The following is an 18408-nucleotide window of genomic DNA, read 5'->3' as shown; positions in this document are numbered from 1 at the left end:
CCACGGCCGCCATGATGGACTATCCCCAGTCACATCCCAGATGATTACATGCCAAATCTGATATCCCAGTCAAAGCAGTGGCTATATGATTTGAAATTGGGGGATTCTTTGTTTTTAACCTTGCCATTATAAACTTTTACCTCGTCAATGAACAGATAATGCCCTAATTATATGGATTCTCTGACACCACTATCCATTGCAGGGAGGCTGAAGCTGTTAGATCAATCCAGCCTCAGTGACTGATGGACCCAGATGGATTTCAGAGGGTTATTTGTGGTTGTTCCTGCTGGTCTGCTACATAGTCCATCTAAGGGCTTGGTTGACACTTGGAATAGGAGGCTGGTGGAGGTTCTGCATTGGATTGTACTTATGTGACCACCTCTCTCATGGAGCCCATCAATGCCTATGGTTTATAGAGGAGCTGAGGGTGTTGAAGCAACAGAAGGTATCACTGGCACTCTACTGAGGTCACATTTGACTGTACAGGGTTTAGAAATGTATTTAAGGCTTCTCATGATGGAAAGGGGTGACAAAGGCCAAGTACTTCCCCAACTTTATTGCATCTGCAAATAGCAGACCAGCAACATTGTTTCAGGTAACACAGTCTCTCCCTTTGCAGGATTGTGCAGAAAATTTTCCTCAGCATGCTCGAAACCATTCATGATTGGATGCTAGCTTTGTTATAGAACCAGGGGAGTTGTCTGGGAGAAAGTCTTGCCTGCTAATCTGGAAGTGGTTTGGATCTGTTGGGCATGATGAAGTGAACAGAATCCTTAGGGCCCGTGAGTTCAGCTACCTGATATTAGATCCATGCTCCCTCTATGTTCATTGACACTTGCCCATGTATGTAGATAGTAATATAGATTATACTTAATATGTTGAACAAGTCACTGCTATCAATGTTTCTAGATTTCACTGATGGTGTTCCACTTGACTAGAAAAGGCTAACATAAATCAATGAATATTATCAAAAAAAAAAATGAGGGGGATGGACTCAAAAGAAATCTAAATCTATGAGATGACTTCTGAAGTAATTTAAAAGGTCAATCCAAAAAGTAATGCACCATGATGTGAACTGCAATTTACATAATCGCAAAGTTCAGCTTGTTGGTCCCATGACTCTACACTTGGTTCTCTTGCCTTCCACCTTCCCTTCCCCTCTTCCCTCATTCTCAACGCTCTGAAACTCTTTGTGTTAGAATAATGACAGTGTCTGTGAAGCGTCACAGGCCAGGGGAGCTGTAAAGTAAGGTTTTTAGTCATCACAGTAGATTCAGGGCCTTGCAAAATATTTATCCTGACACTATATTGTAGAAGAATTAGAATAACATATAAAACAAGGAGAAGAAACCAAACATCCTTTTTGTCTATAATTATTTTCTATAATTAACCAATGAAAACATTGCCAGAAGATTTTCTTGTTATTAACACAACTAGTATGAGTAAAAGAAAAATTTTATCCATATCTATGTGGACATATTTTTAAGCTTTTCTAAGTACAGAAGTAGTATCCAAGCAATATGAAAGGAGTGGAAGAGGAAGGCTCAGAATAGTTTAGAGCTCTGACATGCTCAAATTACCGGATGGGATTAGTGATCAGTTTAGAAAGATTAGTGAAATAAATCGGGAACATCAAAAGTTCATGTGAGTTTCAATTTCAAGCTTGTATAACTGTCACAATTATGAATGCATGTGGAGTTACTGATGCAAAATTAGAAAAGTGTAATCAATTCATTAACCTCACAAATTCACCCTTTGAAATGCCAAAGCATGAAGTTTATAAATGAACATCCTAGATAAATATTTTAGATGATCTGATGCAAATTTTTAACTAGAGCTATTTGAACACAGTTCTAAATAAGCAGATAAGTAAATAATCAAGCAAGCAAGCAAGCAACTAGCTACATAAAAATAAAATTATATAATAAAGTAATCTACATTGTCATAGAAAAAAATAGAATTTTACATACTGGTTATTTATTATAGCCTTAAATTTTATTATAAAATCCATTAAGCCCTTTGTCAATGTGTGCTAGGGCTTCCTATTCTCTTAATTACAGTTAGGTATAAGTAATGCATGCATTTTGCAAAAATTATGTTTTCTTCTAAAGGTAATTGAGAAAGCTTCTAACACTCGTATGGATAAAAATACTTGGCAAAGTTCCATATTTATACCTTTTGAAGTGTTTAAATAATTTTAAGACATATTTATAATCATAAATAGTTTTAAAACATCAATAATCATTAAGACATATATTTTTAAATAATTGCTTTTATTTTTAATTAATATTATCTGCTCCTTTTCTGCAGTTCTATGTATCATGGCATTTATACAGATTTGAATATATTCTATTGCCAATAAATACAGGATTTAGTGCTTGAAAGAATTTGCATTTCCCAAATTGCAGAACAAATAATTTGATCAAATGAAACGGTAGGAACCCTCCCTTAATAGCCAATGTTTTGCCAAATTTGGCTGTAGATAAAAGTCCTGAAAAATCTGCAAAACGTACGTGGTATGGAATGATTCACAGTTAGAAAGGGTTTGTCTGGGGCTTATATCTAAAGCCTATTTACTAGACAACCATATCAACAAGGCTATCCAAATAATACTGTTATCAGTACATTATATTATAGCAGTGGCCCACAATATGAGGTCCTTGGGTTGTGTGCTTCCTCTAGTCAAAAGGTTTGAATATAGGACACCAATGACCTTCTTGTGAAGTTTAATCGGACAGAAGGGAAGAAGGCTTGAATACATGACTAGGTAGTAATCATATTACTCGATTAAAGGGAAATTATATCAACAAAATGAAAATTGGTTAAGATTATCCTACCTTCTCCCCACTATAAGAGTATATAGAGCCTCCAACAAATTACCCAAAGGCCAATAGTGGCGTTCAGTCTAGAAATCTAATCTCTGGATAACATGAATGTGTGTATGTATGGAATGTGATTTGTAATCCTTTTACAATAGCAATAGCACTTAGACTTATATAATGCTTCATAGTGCTTTACAACTCTCTTTAAGTGTTTTACAGAGTCAGCATATTTCTCCCATCAATCTGGCTCCTCATTTTACCAGCCTCGGAAGGATGGAGGGCTGCGTCAAAATCGTACTCTTGGCAGTGAACTTTATTAGTATTAGCTTGTAATACTTCATTCTAACCACTTTACCACCATGGCTCTCCGGTAAGTTGTTAGCTTACTGGAAGTAACAGCTGGCTTCCTTTTACAACAATAGTACAATGAACAGATAGCACAATATAAACAGCACATATAAAACTACATTTAATTTTACATACCAGACAACAAAGAAAAGAGAGAGTAATTACAGTTTGTTTCCATCTTACCTTTCGGAGAGGTTTAAGTTTAGTCTCCATGATGAAGTCATACTTGCAGAGTTCACAGCACCGCGTGTCTGAGCTCTTAATCCATTGATGTAGACAAGCCTGATGAACGAAACGTAAGGTCCCTGTGCAGCGACATGGTGTGATGAGGGGGCTTTCATCATCTCCCTCACAGTGACAGATCCTGATAGAAGGACAGCAATTGAGTGAGGAGATCTAAAATTTATTTAAACCCACTTCAATGGTGGCAGCTGACATTTAAAACATCAACCCCTTTGAGATTAGAACCAAGAAATTTATTGCTTTTCCATTTTGTAGCTTTCTATTTCAGGAATCAGCTTTCCATTTTTAGTAGTTCTGAAAGGTGGAACAACGTTTGGCTGCTTTTCTGTATTTCAAATTATTCGGTAAGTAAGCTGCTTCATACTGAGCATATTAACAATATGTTGCATCTACAAATGGGCATGGCTGATCAAAACTTTTCTTCTTAATTTTAAGGCACTTTCTGCATACTGATTATAGTAGAAAATAATTAGAAGTAATTCAAACAACTTCATATACTCTCAGGAGTGTTCTGCTTTGAAAAAGTCCCCTGCCTTCTGCTTTTCCTAGAAATCATAATTCAGTTTTGATCTATTGGTTAAGGCACCAGATAGAAAATGGAAACTGTGAATTCAAATTCCCGCCTTATCCAACTGGTGACTTTCGACCAGTCATTGTGTCTCAGCCTTATAAGTTCACAAGATTGTTGTAGGAAAAAACAGGAGGAGGATGGTGTGCTGGATATGTTCACTGCATTGAGTGATTTGTAAAAATAATAATGGCAAGGTACAAATAAAATAAATAAATATTTTTTTCTAGTTGAAATATGTTTTTTTTTATTTTAATTCTTTTGCAAAGCAGAATAGAAAGAAGGAATGACTAATGGGAGAGAGAGAGCTGTGAGTATGGTAGAGGTAATAAACTAAGATAAGTTTATATCTCTGGCTAAAACTAACAGAAAGCTATATACAATGTGGAAAGAATATACAGGTAGCCCTTGCTGTTCAAAGTTACAGCAGCACTGAAAAAGTAACTTTACAAGTGGTGTTCATGTTTTGACTGTTGCCGGACTCCATGATCAATAGTGATTGAGATTCAGGTCCTTTGCAACTAGCAGGTGTTTGTGATCATCACAGCATGCTACAGTCATAATGATCACAATTTGTGTGCTTCACATCTGACCTCCAACACACAAGGTTAATGAAGAAGCTGGCAGTAAAGTCACAGGTTGAAGTGACATGATGTCTTGCTTTATGACCACGCGTGGTTTGCTTAATCATTGTAGTAGAAGTGAGATCATAAATCTGTTGCAGACTTGAGATATATCACACAATGACTGTATCACTTAGAGTTATGGAGTTGCCAGTCCCAATTGTTAAACAAGAACTACCTGCAGTTGTATCAACACTATACCACAAAAGAAATGGAAAACAAATGGCTTCTAGTGGCCAGGAAAGCAGTATTTTTCCCCACATGGGATGCTATATACAGTTTTCAAACCTAATGTCATGTGATACTCCAGTTTTATTATTATCTGCTTGTTATTAAGACTTTTTCCATCATGTAATTAACAGTAAAATTCAGAATCCATTGAGATAATAACCATTTAGAATGGATATGACAAGCATTCTAAAGAAATTCTAAAAACAATTCATAGTATATGAAAATATAGAGAATTAGGTATTCTTGAATAAGAAAATGGATGGTATATTGGAATTATGATGATAATGTGAAACATCAAAAAATGATTTTGAAACAAAAAGGTGTCCTATTCTATGAGGGATTCAAAAACGGAAACAATTATGTTAAATACAAATATCAGTCAAATATTAAGAATAACTTCCTATCTTATGTGCAAGTTATCTGTAGAAGAAAACTACAGAGTTATCGTCTATATTTTTTCAATTTTTAAAAATCTCTAGGCACATATTTGTTATAGTTACTAAATAGAGAAATCACTGAGTTTTCACTAGAACAATTATCTAAAGCTGATAAACATATAATTCCCCCAAGTCTGATCTTTTATGTTTATATTCTTTGTGGAAGCAAAAATTCAGTCTATCTACCAAATTGAGATGGCAAATTCCAATTTTAATCCGTCACGGTTTAGAGGGTATAATTTGAATTGAAATTGAAACTTAAAGGCAATAAGACTTAACTGAATGCATGATTCAGCCAGAGAATTTAATTCAAAATATTTTCACCCACTTCGTTATTTGGGAAGAAAATAAAATGGTATAAATCAGGTGTCAAACAGTGGTGGGATTCAATTTTTTTTACTACCGGTTCTGTGAGTGTGGCTTGGTGGGTGTGTCAGGGGAAGGATACTGCAAAATCTCCAGTCAGAGGTGATATTTGCTGGTTCTCTAAACTACTCAAAATTTCCACTACCAGTTCTCCAGAACTGGTCAGAACCAGCTGAAGACCACCTCTGGTGTTTATTTCATTGAGGGCCGCATCAGAATTGTGTTTGAACTTTGTGGACTGGGTAGGCATGACCGGTGTGGGGGTTACTAGGGTGTACAAGTGATGTGTCAGGGTGGCCTGGACAGGGGTGGGGGGGGATCCACTGTTTCCAGTGGAGGAAGACAAGATCAGGGAGAGTGCCAAACCCTTGTCCTTCAGAGGAGCCTTGCCCGTCCCTCTCAGGCGCTCCTGCAACCCTCTGCATTTGGCCTGTGATGGCTCCTTGCAACTCTCTGCCAGTGAAAATGGAGCTCCTGCAACCAAGCTCCATTTTCACTGGTAGAGGCACTGTGGGCCAATCCTTTGCTGTTTCCAGGGCAACCCCATGGGCCTGATCCATCCCGCGGGTCTTGACTTTGACACCCTTAGTATAGGTGATAAGTCCTCAGATTGAGCTCAGCTGCTGATGACTAAATTCATGCAGGGTTATTGGCAACATCACAAATATGATTTGCTATTAGCTTCTTGGAATGATTTTTCTTTTACTCATCAGTAATATGATCATAATAAAATTATTAAAATCATTTTTAGTTTTTGATGTAGGTTTTCTCCTTTCTATTCTCTTTTCTTTCTTTCATTTTACTTTGTATTTGATTTTATTACGATCAAAATTCTTAATAACATGATATATATACAAAAAAGAAACTCTGACTAAAGATTGAAGAGACCTGCCCTTTGAAGGTATCATTTACTAGAGGCTGAGGATGTTCTTTTCTTATTTGTTTTGACAAGGTTCACTGGCAAGTTCAGCCTATTCTGTGAATGACACATTATGTGCAGCTTATGCATTGTTTTTTAATGTGAGAACAATGTGTTATCACTGTAGCATATGAAATATATTATTTTTCTAAAAAGAGTATATAATATATTCAACAGATTAGTAGGAAGCACATTTTCTCAGATCCATCACTGAGTGGACGAAGACTCATTCATTCTGAGACAAGACAATCAAATAGACAAATCAACATTTTGAATATTATTTTGGAGAAGAATCCTACACGTGTCGGTATGCTGCAGGCACAGAAATGCATCGATTGTTTCCGATTTTCCACCATTAATTTATTATATATACTGGTTCATTCCTAAAACAACTAACCTGGCCTTTGTAGACTAATTTTGTGATCCATATTCCTCATTGCATCGTGATCCATCTAACGTTCACTGCAAATCATTCACCAATCTCAGTCACCAACATGACCTTACCTTATACAAAAGTACACTTAGGGTGTCTAAGGCCATACCCCCAAAATCAATATAAATATTCCTTGGATATCTATTGTAGACATCCTTGTCTTATAATAGATCCAGTGCTAAACTATTATTTAAGCATTATCTTTATTTCTACACACATACTTTAATTCCATCATATACTATTCTTAACACATGAAACAACCAACGTTCAACTCCATATTCAAATATTCCATAATTGTTCAACGTCAATCAAGCATCTTTTCTTACACCTCCCTCTAGTTCAACTTCATACATTTTGATGCTCTGCAACAGAATTCTTTTTACTTTGATCCCAACATCCAATGTCTTGGATGAGTCCAACTTCTTCAAAAGAAAAAAACAAGAAAATCCAGTTGCGTCCTGAAAAAATACCTTTGGGACAACCGTGACTTGGATGACCGAGAATCTTTACAGACTTCTAGCTATACAATTTGGGATGAACACCCTTTGAATAATGTGGGAGTAGGAATGGATTTCCAGAGGAAAAAATTGGAGACTACAGGAACCAGGAGCACTACTCTGATGACCCCGAGGACACAGATAAACCACCAAGTGCTTCAACAACCCTCTAAAAGGATGTAGATTACCAAGGAATATAAATCCTTCCATTCCCCACTATCCTGTCGGAGCTGAAGAACTTTCTTGGATTAGAAGCAAAACGTCTTCAAAAGAAACAAACAAGAAAGTCCTACTGCCTCCCGAAAAAGCGCCTTTGGGATAACCATGACCTGGCTGACTGAGAATCTCTACAGACCTTTGGTTCCAACAGTTTCTCCATCCTCTTTTCTTAGGTCCACTTTGCATCTAATACTTTTTCATAGGTGATAGTTTCTGTTCCTGTACTGTTTCTACTTCCACATCCAATTCTTTTACTTCTTTCCTTTTTTTTCTAAGCCTTTTTTTTTGTAAGAACCACTCTTAGCAAGACCAAAAAAAAATGGTTTGCCATCCCCCATTTAGAACTGTTTATCACCTTCATACTGCTCACCAATTCTCTAATTAGTGAGAAACAATTCTTTACGTGGTTGTGATTGCATGTGTGTTTTTTCTAAGCAGTCATTCACCCTTTTATCTCCAACTAGTCCTGTGACTATTTCTATGCTCTCTCTTGTTATTTCTACCCACCTACTCTTGTTAGGTAGCAGATTATTTTCCTTCTTTCTCTTCCCCATTCCCATTCTCTTGTTCATAATGTCTCGCAATTTGCCAAAGGATTTGTTATTATTATTTTTTTAACCTCCAAATTAGCCCAAGGCTTTTCTTGTGGTCTCTCGTCATAGTACTGATAAAAGTACTGGTCCTATTTAGCTTCATAAAATTAGCTATGATTAGTTAGTTATGTATAAAAGAAAGCCATTCCTAATAAATTATTCTGAATATTTTGTTAACTGTATTACTTCTTTTGAAGTAGTATCTCATATCAGTTAAGGCAAGCTAGGCATAATTTTGAATTCAGCACCAAATATTACAAGAAGGTGGCAACGTAATTTTAAAAAAAGTTAAACTCATTTTCCAGAGAGCAAATTCAAGGTTTTGTTCATTTTAATTTCTACTACAATATAATTTATAGATTTAAGTGTTTAAGCCATTTAGTCTTCAGACAAATAAATTAATACTCAGGAGGCCTTTTCAACTACTGCCAGAATTGTTTTAAATTATTTTTAAAGCTAAAATATCAACCTAAATTCCATTGGGATTGGCAAATAAAATTGACAGAGATATTTTTAATAGGATGTACTGATTCCTCAGTAGAAATACTTAATAGAAACTACTGGCTGAATTATAAATTAAAACATTCAATGAGAATCCTGAATGTTCTGACAAGAGAGAAAGAGCTGTTGATGAATCCACAAATAAATTTAAATGTGTTAACTGGTTGAGCTTTCTGCTTCTTTTTGCTTTATTTTGTAATTTATTTATCTGTAAAACCATTGGTTGAGAATGATGGAGTTTGCCTCAGGATATTGAGAATGAATATTTATTCACAGGAAAAACTGCAAGAAAAGGTTGAATTATTTTGCAGTTTCCTTACAACAATCATAACAATTTTAAAGTTTACCTCTTGTGTTGTTACCAGTGGCCTGTTGGCATATGTCACAGATATTGAGGAAAAGAAAGAGTGAATAAAATAATGTAAAAGAATTCTACCATCAATATTTTTAGATATACAGTACCTTTCAAAGTGGCCAGAATAAAAAAGGAGGTAGAATTTTGTATTAAGAAGCTGTTGGTCTAACAATTTATCTCTAACTTACTCTCCAAAATATGTACGATGAGAACAATTACAGGTTGAGATCTAAATCAACAGTGCTTTAATTGATATTGGAACTTATGGCCTCCATATTCACTGTTCTATAACTAACCAGGTGTACACCAGCTAGTATTGCCAAAGAGATACTGTAAACTAATTTAGGAAAAATTAGGAAGCCATGGAATCTGCTCTTCTTCTTACTTACTTACAAAAAGAAAGCAAAGCCCAAGATTACTGTGATGCTACTATTACTTTCGTATATAGAAAAAGCTTAATTTTATTAACTATTAAAGCATGTACACAAGGAACAAACAGCCCCCAAATGTTACCAATTTGTAATTGCTGATTGGATAAATGAAGCATATATCAGGACATGCAAGATATACTCTGTGCTCACAAGTGAATAATGTATCTTGCATAAAATGAGAAAGCTTAATCTTAGAGTAATCCTGTCATTTTTACAAATTAATTAATTAAGCTCTGATTGCGAGCGTTAAAACAACTGAACACTCCTGTAAAACAAGCATTTCAATTTATGTGGGTTCTATCCCTCTGTTTATGCAGCTAGAACTGTGTTGGCTTTCTTGGCAGCTGCAGCACACATAATTGTCCACTAGGACAGCGCTCGTCAACCAGTGAGCTGTGGCCCACTGGTGGGCCGTGAGAAAATTTTGGTGGGCCGTAGAGAAATCTCACCCCAAAAGCACCCCCACAAAGCAATTAATCCAGGCTGCGCAGAAACACAAGTCTGCGCCGCCCACATGGCCCGCAGGAACCCTCCCCGCCCACTCACTCCTTACCCAGTAAACTTGCCTGCTAAATTGCTATTTTTTCCTTTTTCTGATCATCAGCTGTTCTGCTGTGCTGGGAAATTTAGATTAGCTAGGAAGCAGGAAATGGTTGGATTTCTTGCTTTCTAGCTAGTCTATAGATCTTCGGCTCTGCTTTTAAGCACAGCCGAACCTCTCTTAGGAATGAAGGTTCTATTATTCAGTGTAGACTCACGGCAAGCAAATTTGAGAGACTGAGCTAGCCGATGGTAGATAGATAGATCCCTGAATGAATCTGTGATTCTGTGAACAACTCAATCTGCCTGACTGTTTTGCCTGATTTTGGGTGAAAGTTGCTCTTTTTTAATAAAAAAATATTCAATATTTATATACATATTTAGAATATTTACATGCAAGCCATGCCCAGCCAGTCACATGACCACCAAGCCACACCCACAAATTAGACCGTGGTCACAGATGTGGTCCCTGGGATTTAAAATTATGAGTTTGGTGGTCCCTGAGGTCCAAAAGGTTGGCAACCCCTGAACTAGAAGAGCTCCAAGGTCCCTTCCAACTCTGTTATTCAACTCTGTTATTTGGCTTATTTTTGATAAATTTAATAATCTTTTTAGAGTTTTGTCTGGTATTAACTTCAAGATGATAGATCTTAATTATATTGGTCTTCATTTGTTCCTTTTTTGAAGATAGAAACATCTTTTCCAATCGTCTAGTACTATGATTTCTCAAAAATTACAGAAAGAGGCTCCAAAATGACATTGCTGATATTCTTCAAGACTCTCAGATCTAACTGACTGAGTTCTGGAGACAAACTCATTCATAACTCTCACCAGAGGATCCCTAACCCTTTACTTTCTTTGGGTTCCAATTCCTTTCTTGTTCTACTTTGTAGTATCTGGATACAATTCCCTTCTGTGAGGAAGATCAAAGCACAATATGAGTTGGGGAGTTCTATCCTCTCCTTCACATTGTTCACTATCCTCAAAAGGGTTTTTGTTGTTGCTTTTAGTTTTCTTTGCAAACTTAAGTTCATTTTGTACTTTCTGAATTTTTTTTTTTTTTGGCATGATTTTTTTAACTGCCATTCACATCAGCTTCAATCTTCATTTCTTTTCTTTTCATTGAAATGATGTGTAATTGTAATTCTGGAAGCTCATTTCTGAGAAGTTCCTCGTGGTCTTGTAGTCATTTTAACCCATAATGTCTGTACAGGGTAATCTTCCTAGTAGTCCTCTAAGCTTGTTAAAACAGACTTTTTTTGAAATCTAGTATGCACGTGTGACTACCCTGCAATCTTTCTTGCTATCTTGAAAGCCTCAATGAAATAATTGTTTTCTCCCAAACACCCAGTTGTTACCAGTTAAAACAGTTCTTTAGAACTGATTAGAAATAGATCTGGGAAAACTAATATCTCTGACGCTTCTCTAGCCTTCTGGAAAATAAAACAATCAGCAAGATTGAGGGGGAAAAAATGAAGATGTAGCAAACTTGATGAAGATGAATTTACAAAGATGTCCAGATGTCTGCTGTTATCTTTTCTCCCTGAACATTGTATAATTTGATCCAGGAAATTATTATCTACATATTTTGCCTGGCCTTACCATCTATACCACAATTTTTTTTCTACCCTTTTCTTTTTTCTTATCCCAAGTAGTCTTCACTAGATCCTGTTTGAATTCTGCAAGGGCTATATGTCTGCACTTCCTTCACATACAAAGACAGGCCTGTTTTGCTTGGGATATTCATTTAGGATATTCATGAAATTCACCCCATCATCTTTAACGATGCCCATATTTCTTTTACATTAAGACTTCTTGTTTGATTTTCATATTCAGTGCATTTTTCTGGAAACACTGCAAACTTTGGACTCTATCAACTTGCCCTATTTTCTCCCATAATTACCAGCTCATTAAGTGTCTTCAGATTATTCCAGTCCCATTAATAGAAATTGCTGTTGCACTGTTTTCTGCTTTTCTCCTTCCTAATAAAGTAATTTTAAAGTTATAGTTGCAAGTGTGCTTTCCAAGCTCTTTCTACAAAACTCTTTGTAGTACATTCTTTCACATCTTTGGCAATGACATTTGTTTCGATGTGGATCAGTGGAAAAAGATAATTAAAAATATATGGGGTGTATTTCCATCACATCCTGAATGTGGGCCCATGAGGGCAGCATATTTCACTTGACAATCTATCATGTAAACAGAATGTTGCTTCAGTTTCTTGCAGTTGCCGATTACTTCTCTTTTTCAGGAGTGACAGATCCTATAATCATAGGATCTTTTCATTTACAGATCCTATAAAAGTCTTCTTCCTCAGTTTCTCAAATTTGTGCAATTATACTTCGCCCAGAGGTTCTAGAAATCCCCTGAATGGGAACGATCAATGAACAATCAGAATCTTCTGAAGCTCAGAAGAAAAAGAGCTTTCCTTGTCAGGCTTCTTTCTTCTTGTCTATATATCCTTTGCTCGTCTTTCCTTTATCTTCTGGAAAACTCCTTGAGTTTGTTGACCATCTACAAACACCTCCTGTGTTTGATAAATAATTCATCATCTTTCCTGATATGTTGGAGGGTGGACAGATTTGCTTATAGCCCTTCACTTGCATTTTTACAGGGGGTAAGGTTCTTGTTGTCTTCTGGAAGAAAAACAAACATGGCACATTCCACATGTCATGACAAATAGTTCTCTACATTTCCATGATCAGGAATAAGAAATAACCCTCATTTTTGTGAATTCTTCCACAAATGGTTCTGCAGAACACCTACACAAACTGTCCCAGCATTCTGGCTTCCCAAGGAGGTAGATTGTTGTTAGTCTGGATCCTGTTTATTTACTTGGCAACCTCAGTTTCTGATAACTGCAGTATATAGACAGCAGTATTAATGCACTTTATTGTTCTGATGTGCATGCATATGTGTGACAATTATGTGCATATTTTCTCAGAATTTCTTTTAAAATGAAAAACTCTAAAATTGTAAATGAAAAAAAATAGTAACAACTTATCTAATATAGAATTTAAAAGAGAAAGAGAGATGATGAAATAGAGAAATTATTCTCGATCATTTAAGACAACAAACTTTTAGTAAATGTGGGATATCTATTTTTTTTTTTCTGTATGTGGCATCTTCCCTGAATTTGTTATAATAAGTTACCAAGTTTCTAATTAACTATATTTTTCCATTTAACTAAACTGAAAATTTATGGTTATCAGCTTTGAGCCAAGTAGATTTGCAAACCATGGTTTGAAGTAGGTTGAAGATATCTGTCTATTGTGAAGATAATAACCATAATTAGGTACATGTATCTTATTATTGTATCATTTAATATGACAGAGCAGTAAGGAACAAAGTTTACTACCTAAAATGAAGCCAATGTGGCCTAGTATTCATATGAACAATAGTATTTTAGTTTTATAGCTTGAATAATGTTAGGTTTTAGATTCTCAACTTTATTTCATAGTTGTTACCATATTTTGTATTTTATAATGTTTGTTATATTGTAATTACCCTAGTATAATATTTGTGCTGCTTTACATTGAGCTGTAAAGCAGCACATTAGCTGTCTTGCTAACAATTCATAACTTGAAATAATTTTGAATATTTTACAGATTTAAAATGTTTAATGAAAGAAGATGGATTTGTTTATATATGAGCTGGACCAAAGAGTTACAACTTAAACTGATTTAAAGGTTTGGGTTAAATGCACTTGATAATCAGAATACTCACAAAGTAGTATCGATTACATACTAAAAATGTACACCCTATGCTAGTGCACAGCCAGCTCTAGTGGAAAAATGATTTTAAAAAAAACCCCAAAAGGAAGCAAAGCACCCAAGCTGAGAAATTAATAGGTCTAATCATCTAACTAATCCTTAGTTCTGAAGATTGGAGGGGGTAACGAAGGAAAGAAATGATGTTGTGAGAGACTTCACGAGAGAGAAAGAGAGAGAGAGACACACACAGAGAGAAGGACAGACAGAGATAGAAACAGACAGACAGACAGACAGATACACACACACACACACACACACACACATACAAAGGCCTAACCCTAACCCTAAAGTAACAGTTAATACTAGTTGATCTTCAGCTAAAGACAACAGGAAACCACAGAATTCTTTTCAATACAATCTCTTGGGTTATAAGTGTGAAGAAAATCTGCAAACAGAATATTAGCCTGTTAAATTCTGGCTGTTTCCTGCTTCTGCTGCAACTAAGTTAGAATTTATTGTTAAAAATGCACCCGGTACAAAAATGCCAGCATAGGATTTATTTGGCCTCAGAATGGCTTTTAAATGGCAGAAGGAAAGGGATGATGTATTTTTAACCAGATAGGCTCTCTGCATGTCACCTATTTTTTGCAAATAGAAAAATGAATACACACAAGGAAGGCGATGGTAACTGTTTTATTTCGGGGCCGGGAGGAAGGAGGAAAGAAGTTCAATTACTCAAGGAGAATTTAAGAGTTATGCTTTTTTGTGCATACTTCTATTGGTCAAATCGAGATAAAACTGATTGCCTCACGTTTTCTGTTCTCGGTATTTAAAAACTGGCACAACTGGCTTCTAAGGGATTAAGGAGCCTGTCAGGATGAAAAAGTGTCCTCAAAAGCCAGGAGCATCAGGAAAATACTATATTTTCCTTAATCCTGATTGCGATTACCTCCAGTAAAGATTAGGATATCTTGTGTGAGGGGGAAAAAAAGAAGCCTAATCAGCCCTGCTTGGTTGCTCTTCTCACAGAGAACAATTAAACTAATGAGAGAGTAGTGAGGAATGAAATCCTTTCAATTACATTTGCACCCAGATTCAAGACGTTTCTCTAGAAAACCAGGATCTGAACCATGGTGGGATTCAAAAAAAATTATTACCGGTTCTGTGGGTGTGGCTTGGTGGGTGTGACATGGATTGGTGGGTGTGGTTTGGTGGGCGTGGCATGGAAAGGATCCTGCAAAATCTCCATTTCCCCACACTTCAGGGGAAGGATACTGCAAAATCTCCATTCCTTCCCCACCCCACCAACCTGCTTTCCAGCTCCGTTCTCCTGTGCAGGGCAACAAAAGAAGACCCAGCCGATCAGCTGGGACTCAGGAGGCAGGGTATAGATGGGGGCGGGGCCAGTCAGAGGTGGTATTTGCCGGTTCTCCGAACCGATCAAAATTTCCGCTACTGGTTCTCTGAACTACTCAAAATTTCCGCTTCCGGTTCTCCAGAACTGGTCAGAACCTGCTGAATACCACCTCTGGATCCGAAGCTATACCTCTCTTCCAATTATTTGAAACTATCGAGTTTCCATATGTATAAAAAGTTAATTTTGACAGTTCAAGTGAAACATTTTATAATTAATAAAGCAGTTCCTTCATTAGAGAGTTAGAAAACGTTGTGAAATTTTGGGATAGCAAATGCTGTTCGTTTGAGAAAAAAAAATTTGGAAGGCTCCACATACAGACATTTCACTTCTTTTGTCTGCACGTATAAGGAAGGTGTATTGTTTGAAAAAATGGCTAGATGTTCCAAAGTATATAACCTGTTTTGCAACCTCAGATAGCTTTGAGACTTAAAAAGAAAATCAGACAGGATATGCAAAGGAAGCATAAACATGATACACTTCCTCTAGAAACTATATAGTATAAAACAGTTCTGCTTTATTTTGTATAAACCAGCAATACATATTACAGCGATAGAATTAATAATTTTCAGCATCCTGAAATTTAGTTCCATTTTATCAGCTGTTTCTTTGTGATAAATGTATGGATAAAGTTGCTTTTAAGAGTATACTATTACGTACTTGAAGCACTAAAATGCTTATTGGAACTTCTGAAGAAATACATAATTTTCTAATTCGGTAAATTACAAATTCAGCAGGTACAAACAGAATTACACTTAGAATAAAGGATCATCAACCTGGTGTTGTTGTCCAGTGTTTTGGAACACAGTGCCTTTGCTTAGATTTTTTTATGAATAGTATTTTAATACCTAGCTGACAAATTAAAACATGATACCTAGTGAAATGTACTGTATTTTAAGGCCTTTTAGAAGTAGGGTTGTTGTTTTTTTCAGTTGTGGAATGCAAGTGTAAATCATGTTAAATTCAAATGAGTTTGTTTAATACTATTGTCCTGTCTTTTTAAATATTTTGTTACATTTTTTTCTTCTTTTCTAAAATTAATAGAGAATATTAGAGCTGACATGAGGGCTCCTTGGTGCTCTCTGAGCCTGTTTATTTTCTTGAAGACATTTCATTACCAAAATTAGGTAACATCATCAGTCTTAGTAAAGAGTGTTGTTTGCTGTCAGTTTATATTCTTGTGGCTTGCCTGTCAATGTTGCCTTGGTGGTTACATTTTCCCAGTTGAGACTATGGTTGTATCTTTGTATATGTTGTGAAATTAAAGTATTTTAATCACGACAAAATTCTTTAATTTCACAACATGTATATTGGGGAAGTGTGACCATCATAGACTAACCCAAGTCTAAAAGTGCTAGGGAATTTCTAGAAGTCTGGCACTCTGACAAATCAGCCATCAATAGACACATAGACCTTAACACCATCTATAGATTATGCAAAAGAGACTATTACCCAGGACGACCACCCTATCGTCCAGAAAGGAATAAAAAGACCCAAGTACCTCTCACCAGCAATTAGAACCCAGGTCAGCATAAGTTAACTCCAAGGTTAATATCAGACCAACAATAAAAATAAACAATAACCCAATTAAGAAACTGCCAAAGAATCCAACAGAAAACAGCCCAATCAAAGAATCTCTAAGACAACTCTACTAACACTGACATGCAAACCCTTAGAATATAAAATTGACAGTCCTTAACTGGCACTGATGATGTGAGCCAATTTGGGTAATGAGACGTCTGCAAGAAAGCAAGCAAACTCGGAGAGTACCAAAGACGCCTTTCTGAAGAAACTGACTAACTGAAAGCAAACCAAAATTGGCTTTAATTTATTGGAGCATTGTAACTTTATTTTTTGCTATGAAAAAAGGAAGCTGACTTTTGGCTGACTCAGGCTTACTGTATCGTAAATCTTTCTCCTAAATTGTTTTCTGCTTGTTTAGCTGCAATTTATCATTGATAGAAAGTAACAAGCAAAGCAACAAGATTTTGCAGCATGTTTTAAAAATATATTTTATACACACTGTGCATGGGGGGGGGGGGGAGGAGCCCAATTCACAAGGACTAATGCCACAAATTCTGTAAGGACAGCATAATCTATCGTTGTTTTAGTCATTCCCAAATGTCCTCATAGGAGCATGTCAGTTTCCTGGTGTTCTGAGCAACTGACCGTACTAAAATAACAATATTTATTAGGCCATTAATGAGAAATGGCAAAATATGACAAAACATATAAGAATCCACATGCACTCTAATCCCTAGGTGGTTGTGCAAGCAAGAAATCTTTATAGGATAATTCTTGTCCACAATTTAAATGATGGTTAAAATAATTAGATGGATGGGTATAATAACAATGTTGCCTTTTTTCACATTTTTCAAAATGAATTCCCAATGTGTCAAAGATGTTATGCCTAAAAAATCACAACTGCATTTAAATCATTTCCATTTTCACAGTATAAGAAGTCCATATTTTTTCTAGTCATAGGAAAGGATGTGACTATAATAAAATAACTTTATGAGACATATTATACCTAGAGATTCATAAACTATATGGATTATTCATCCCAGTGATATAATTAATAATTTCAGAATTCTTATGGAGTATCACAAAAAAAAAAAAAAATAGAAAGATCTAAAGCAAAGCCCATTTTGGAAAATCCAATAACTAATTTTTCAGTATTTAACTTTATTTGGCATGCATATAATATACTACCAGTTTTCTAATGATATTAAGTTTTTTGCTGGAGCCTTTATTCTACAATTATCATATATTTCAAAGGGGAAGATTTGTATACTATTCATTTCTAGAGATGAGCTTTTTGTTTATCTAATGTTTTGATATCAGACTGAAAAAAAAATCTTTATTTCTGCAAACGTTAATTAATTTGAAAATATCTATCTACTGTACATAATATTTATACCTATTTGTATCTATCCAGAATAAAATCTCAAATGTACTTGTGTTATCCATAAATGAGTGCTGTCACTAGAATAATATTCTTGAAATACATCATTAATGTTTATATTATATTCAGCACCATAAATATTAACATCCTGGTCTTGCAGCTATAATTCTTCAAACATGGGTTACCACAAATATTAATAAAGGGCATTTTGGTTTGACCCAAAACAGGAGGTCAAAATAGACAGCATAAA

General features: G+C 35.6%; 1 protein-coding gene across 4 annotated transcripts in view; it reads right to left on the bottom strand.

Moving 5' to 3' along the window:
* MARCHF1 (membrane associated ring-CH-type finger 1) overlaps positions 1-18408 on the bottom strand; it is a 140034-nt gene that overhangs the window by 33998 nt on the left and 87628 nt on the right. For all 4 annotated transcript variants that reach the window (XM_087936666.1, XM_087936667.1, XM_087936668.1 and 1 more), the window contains one exon: positions 3354-3534. In XM_087936666.1, the coding sequence (XP_087792792.1) occupies positions 3354-3534 (181 nt within the window). The remainder of the gene's footprint in view (positions 1-3353; positions 3535-18408) is intronic.

The sequence above is a fragment of the Pseudonaja textilis genome, chromosome 6, assembly GCF_049901715.1.
Source record: "Pseudonaja textilis isolate UNSWEBS1 chromosome 6, rPseTex1.2, whole genome shotgun sequence".
Taxonomy (NCBI): Eukaryota; Metazoa; Chordata; class Lepidosauria; order Squamata; family Elapidae; genus Pseudonaja; species Pseudonaja textilis.
This window is presented reverse-complemented; position numbering and strand designations above follow the sequence as displayed.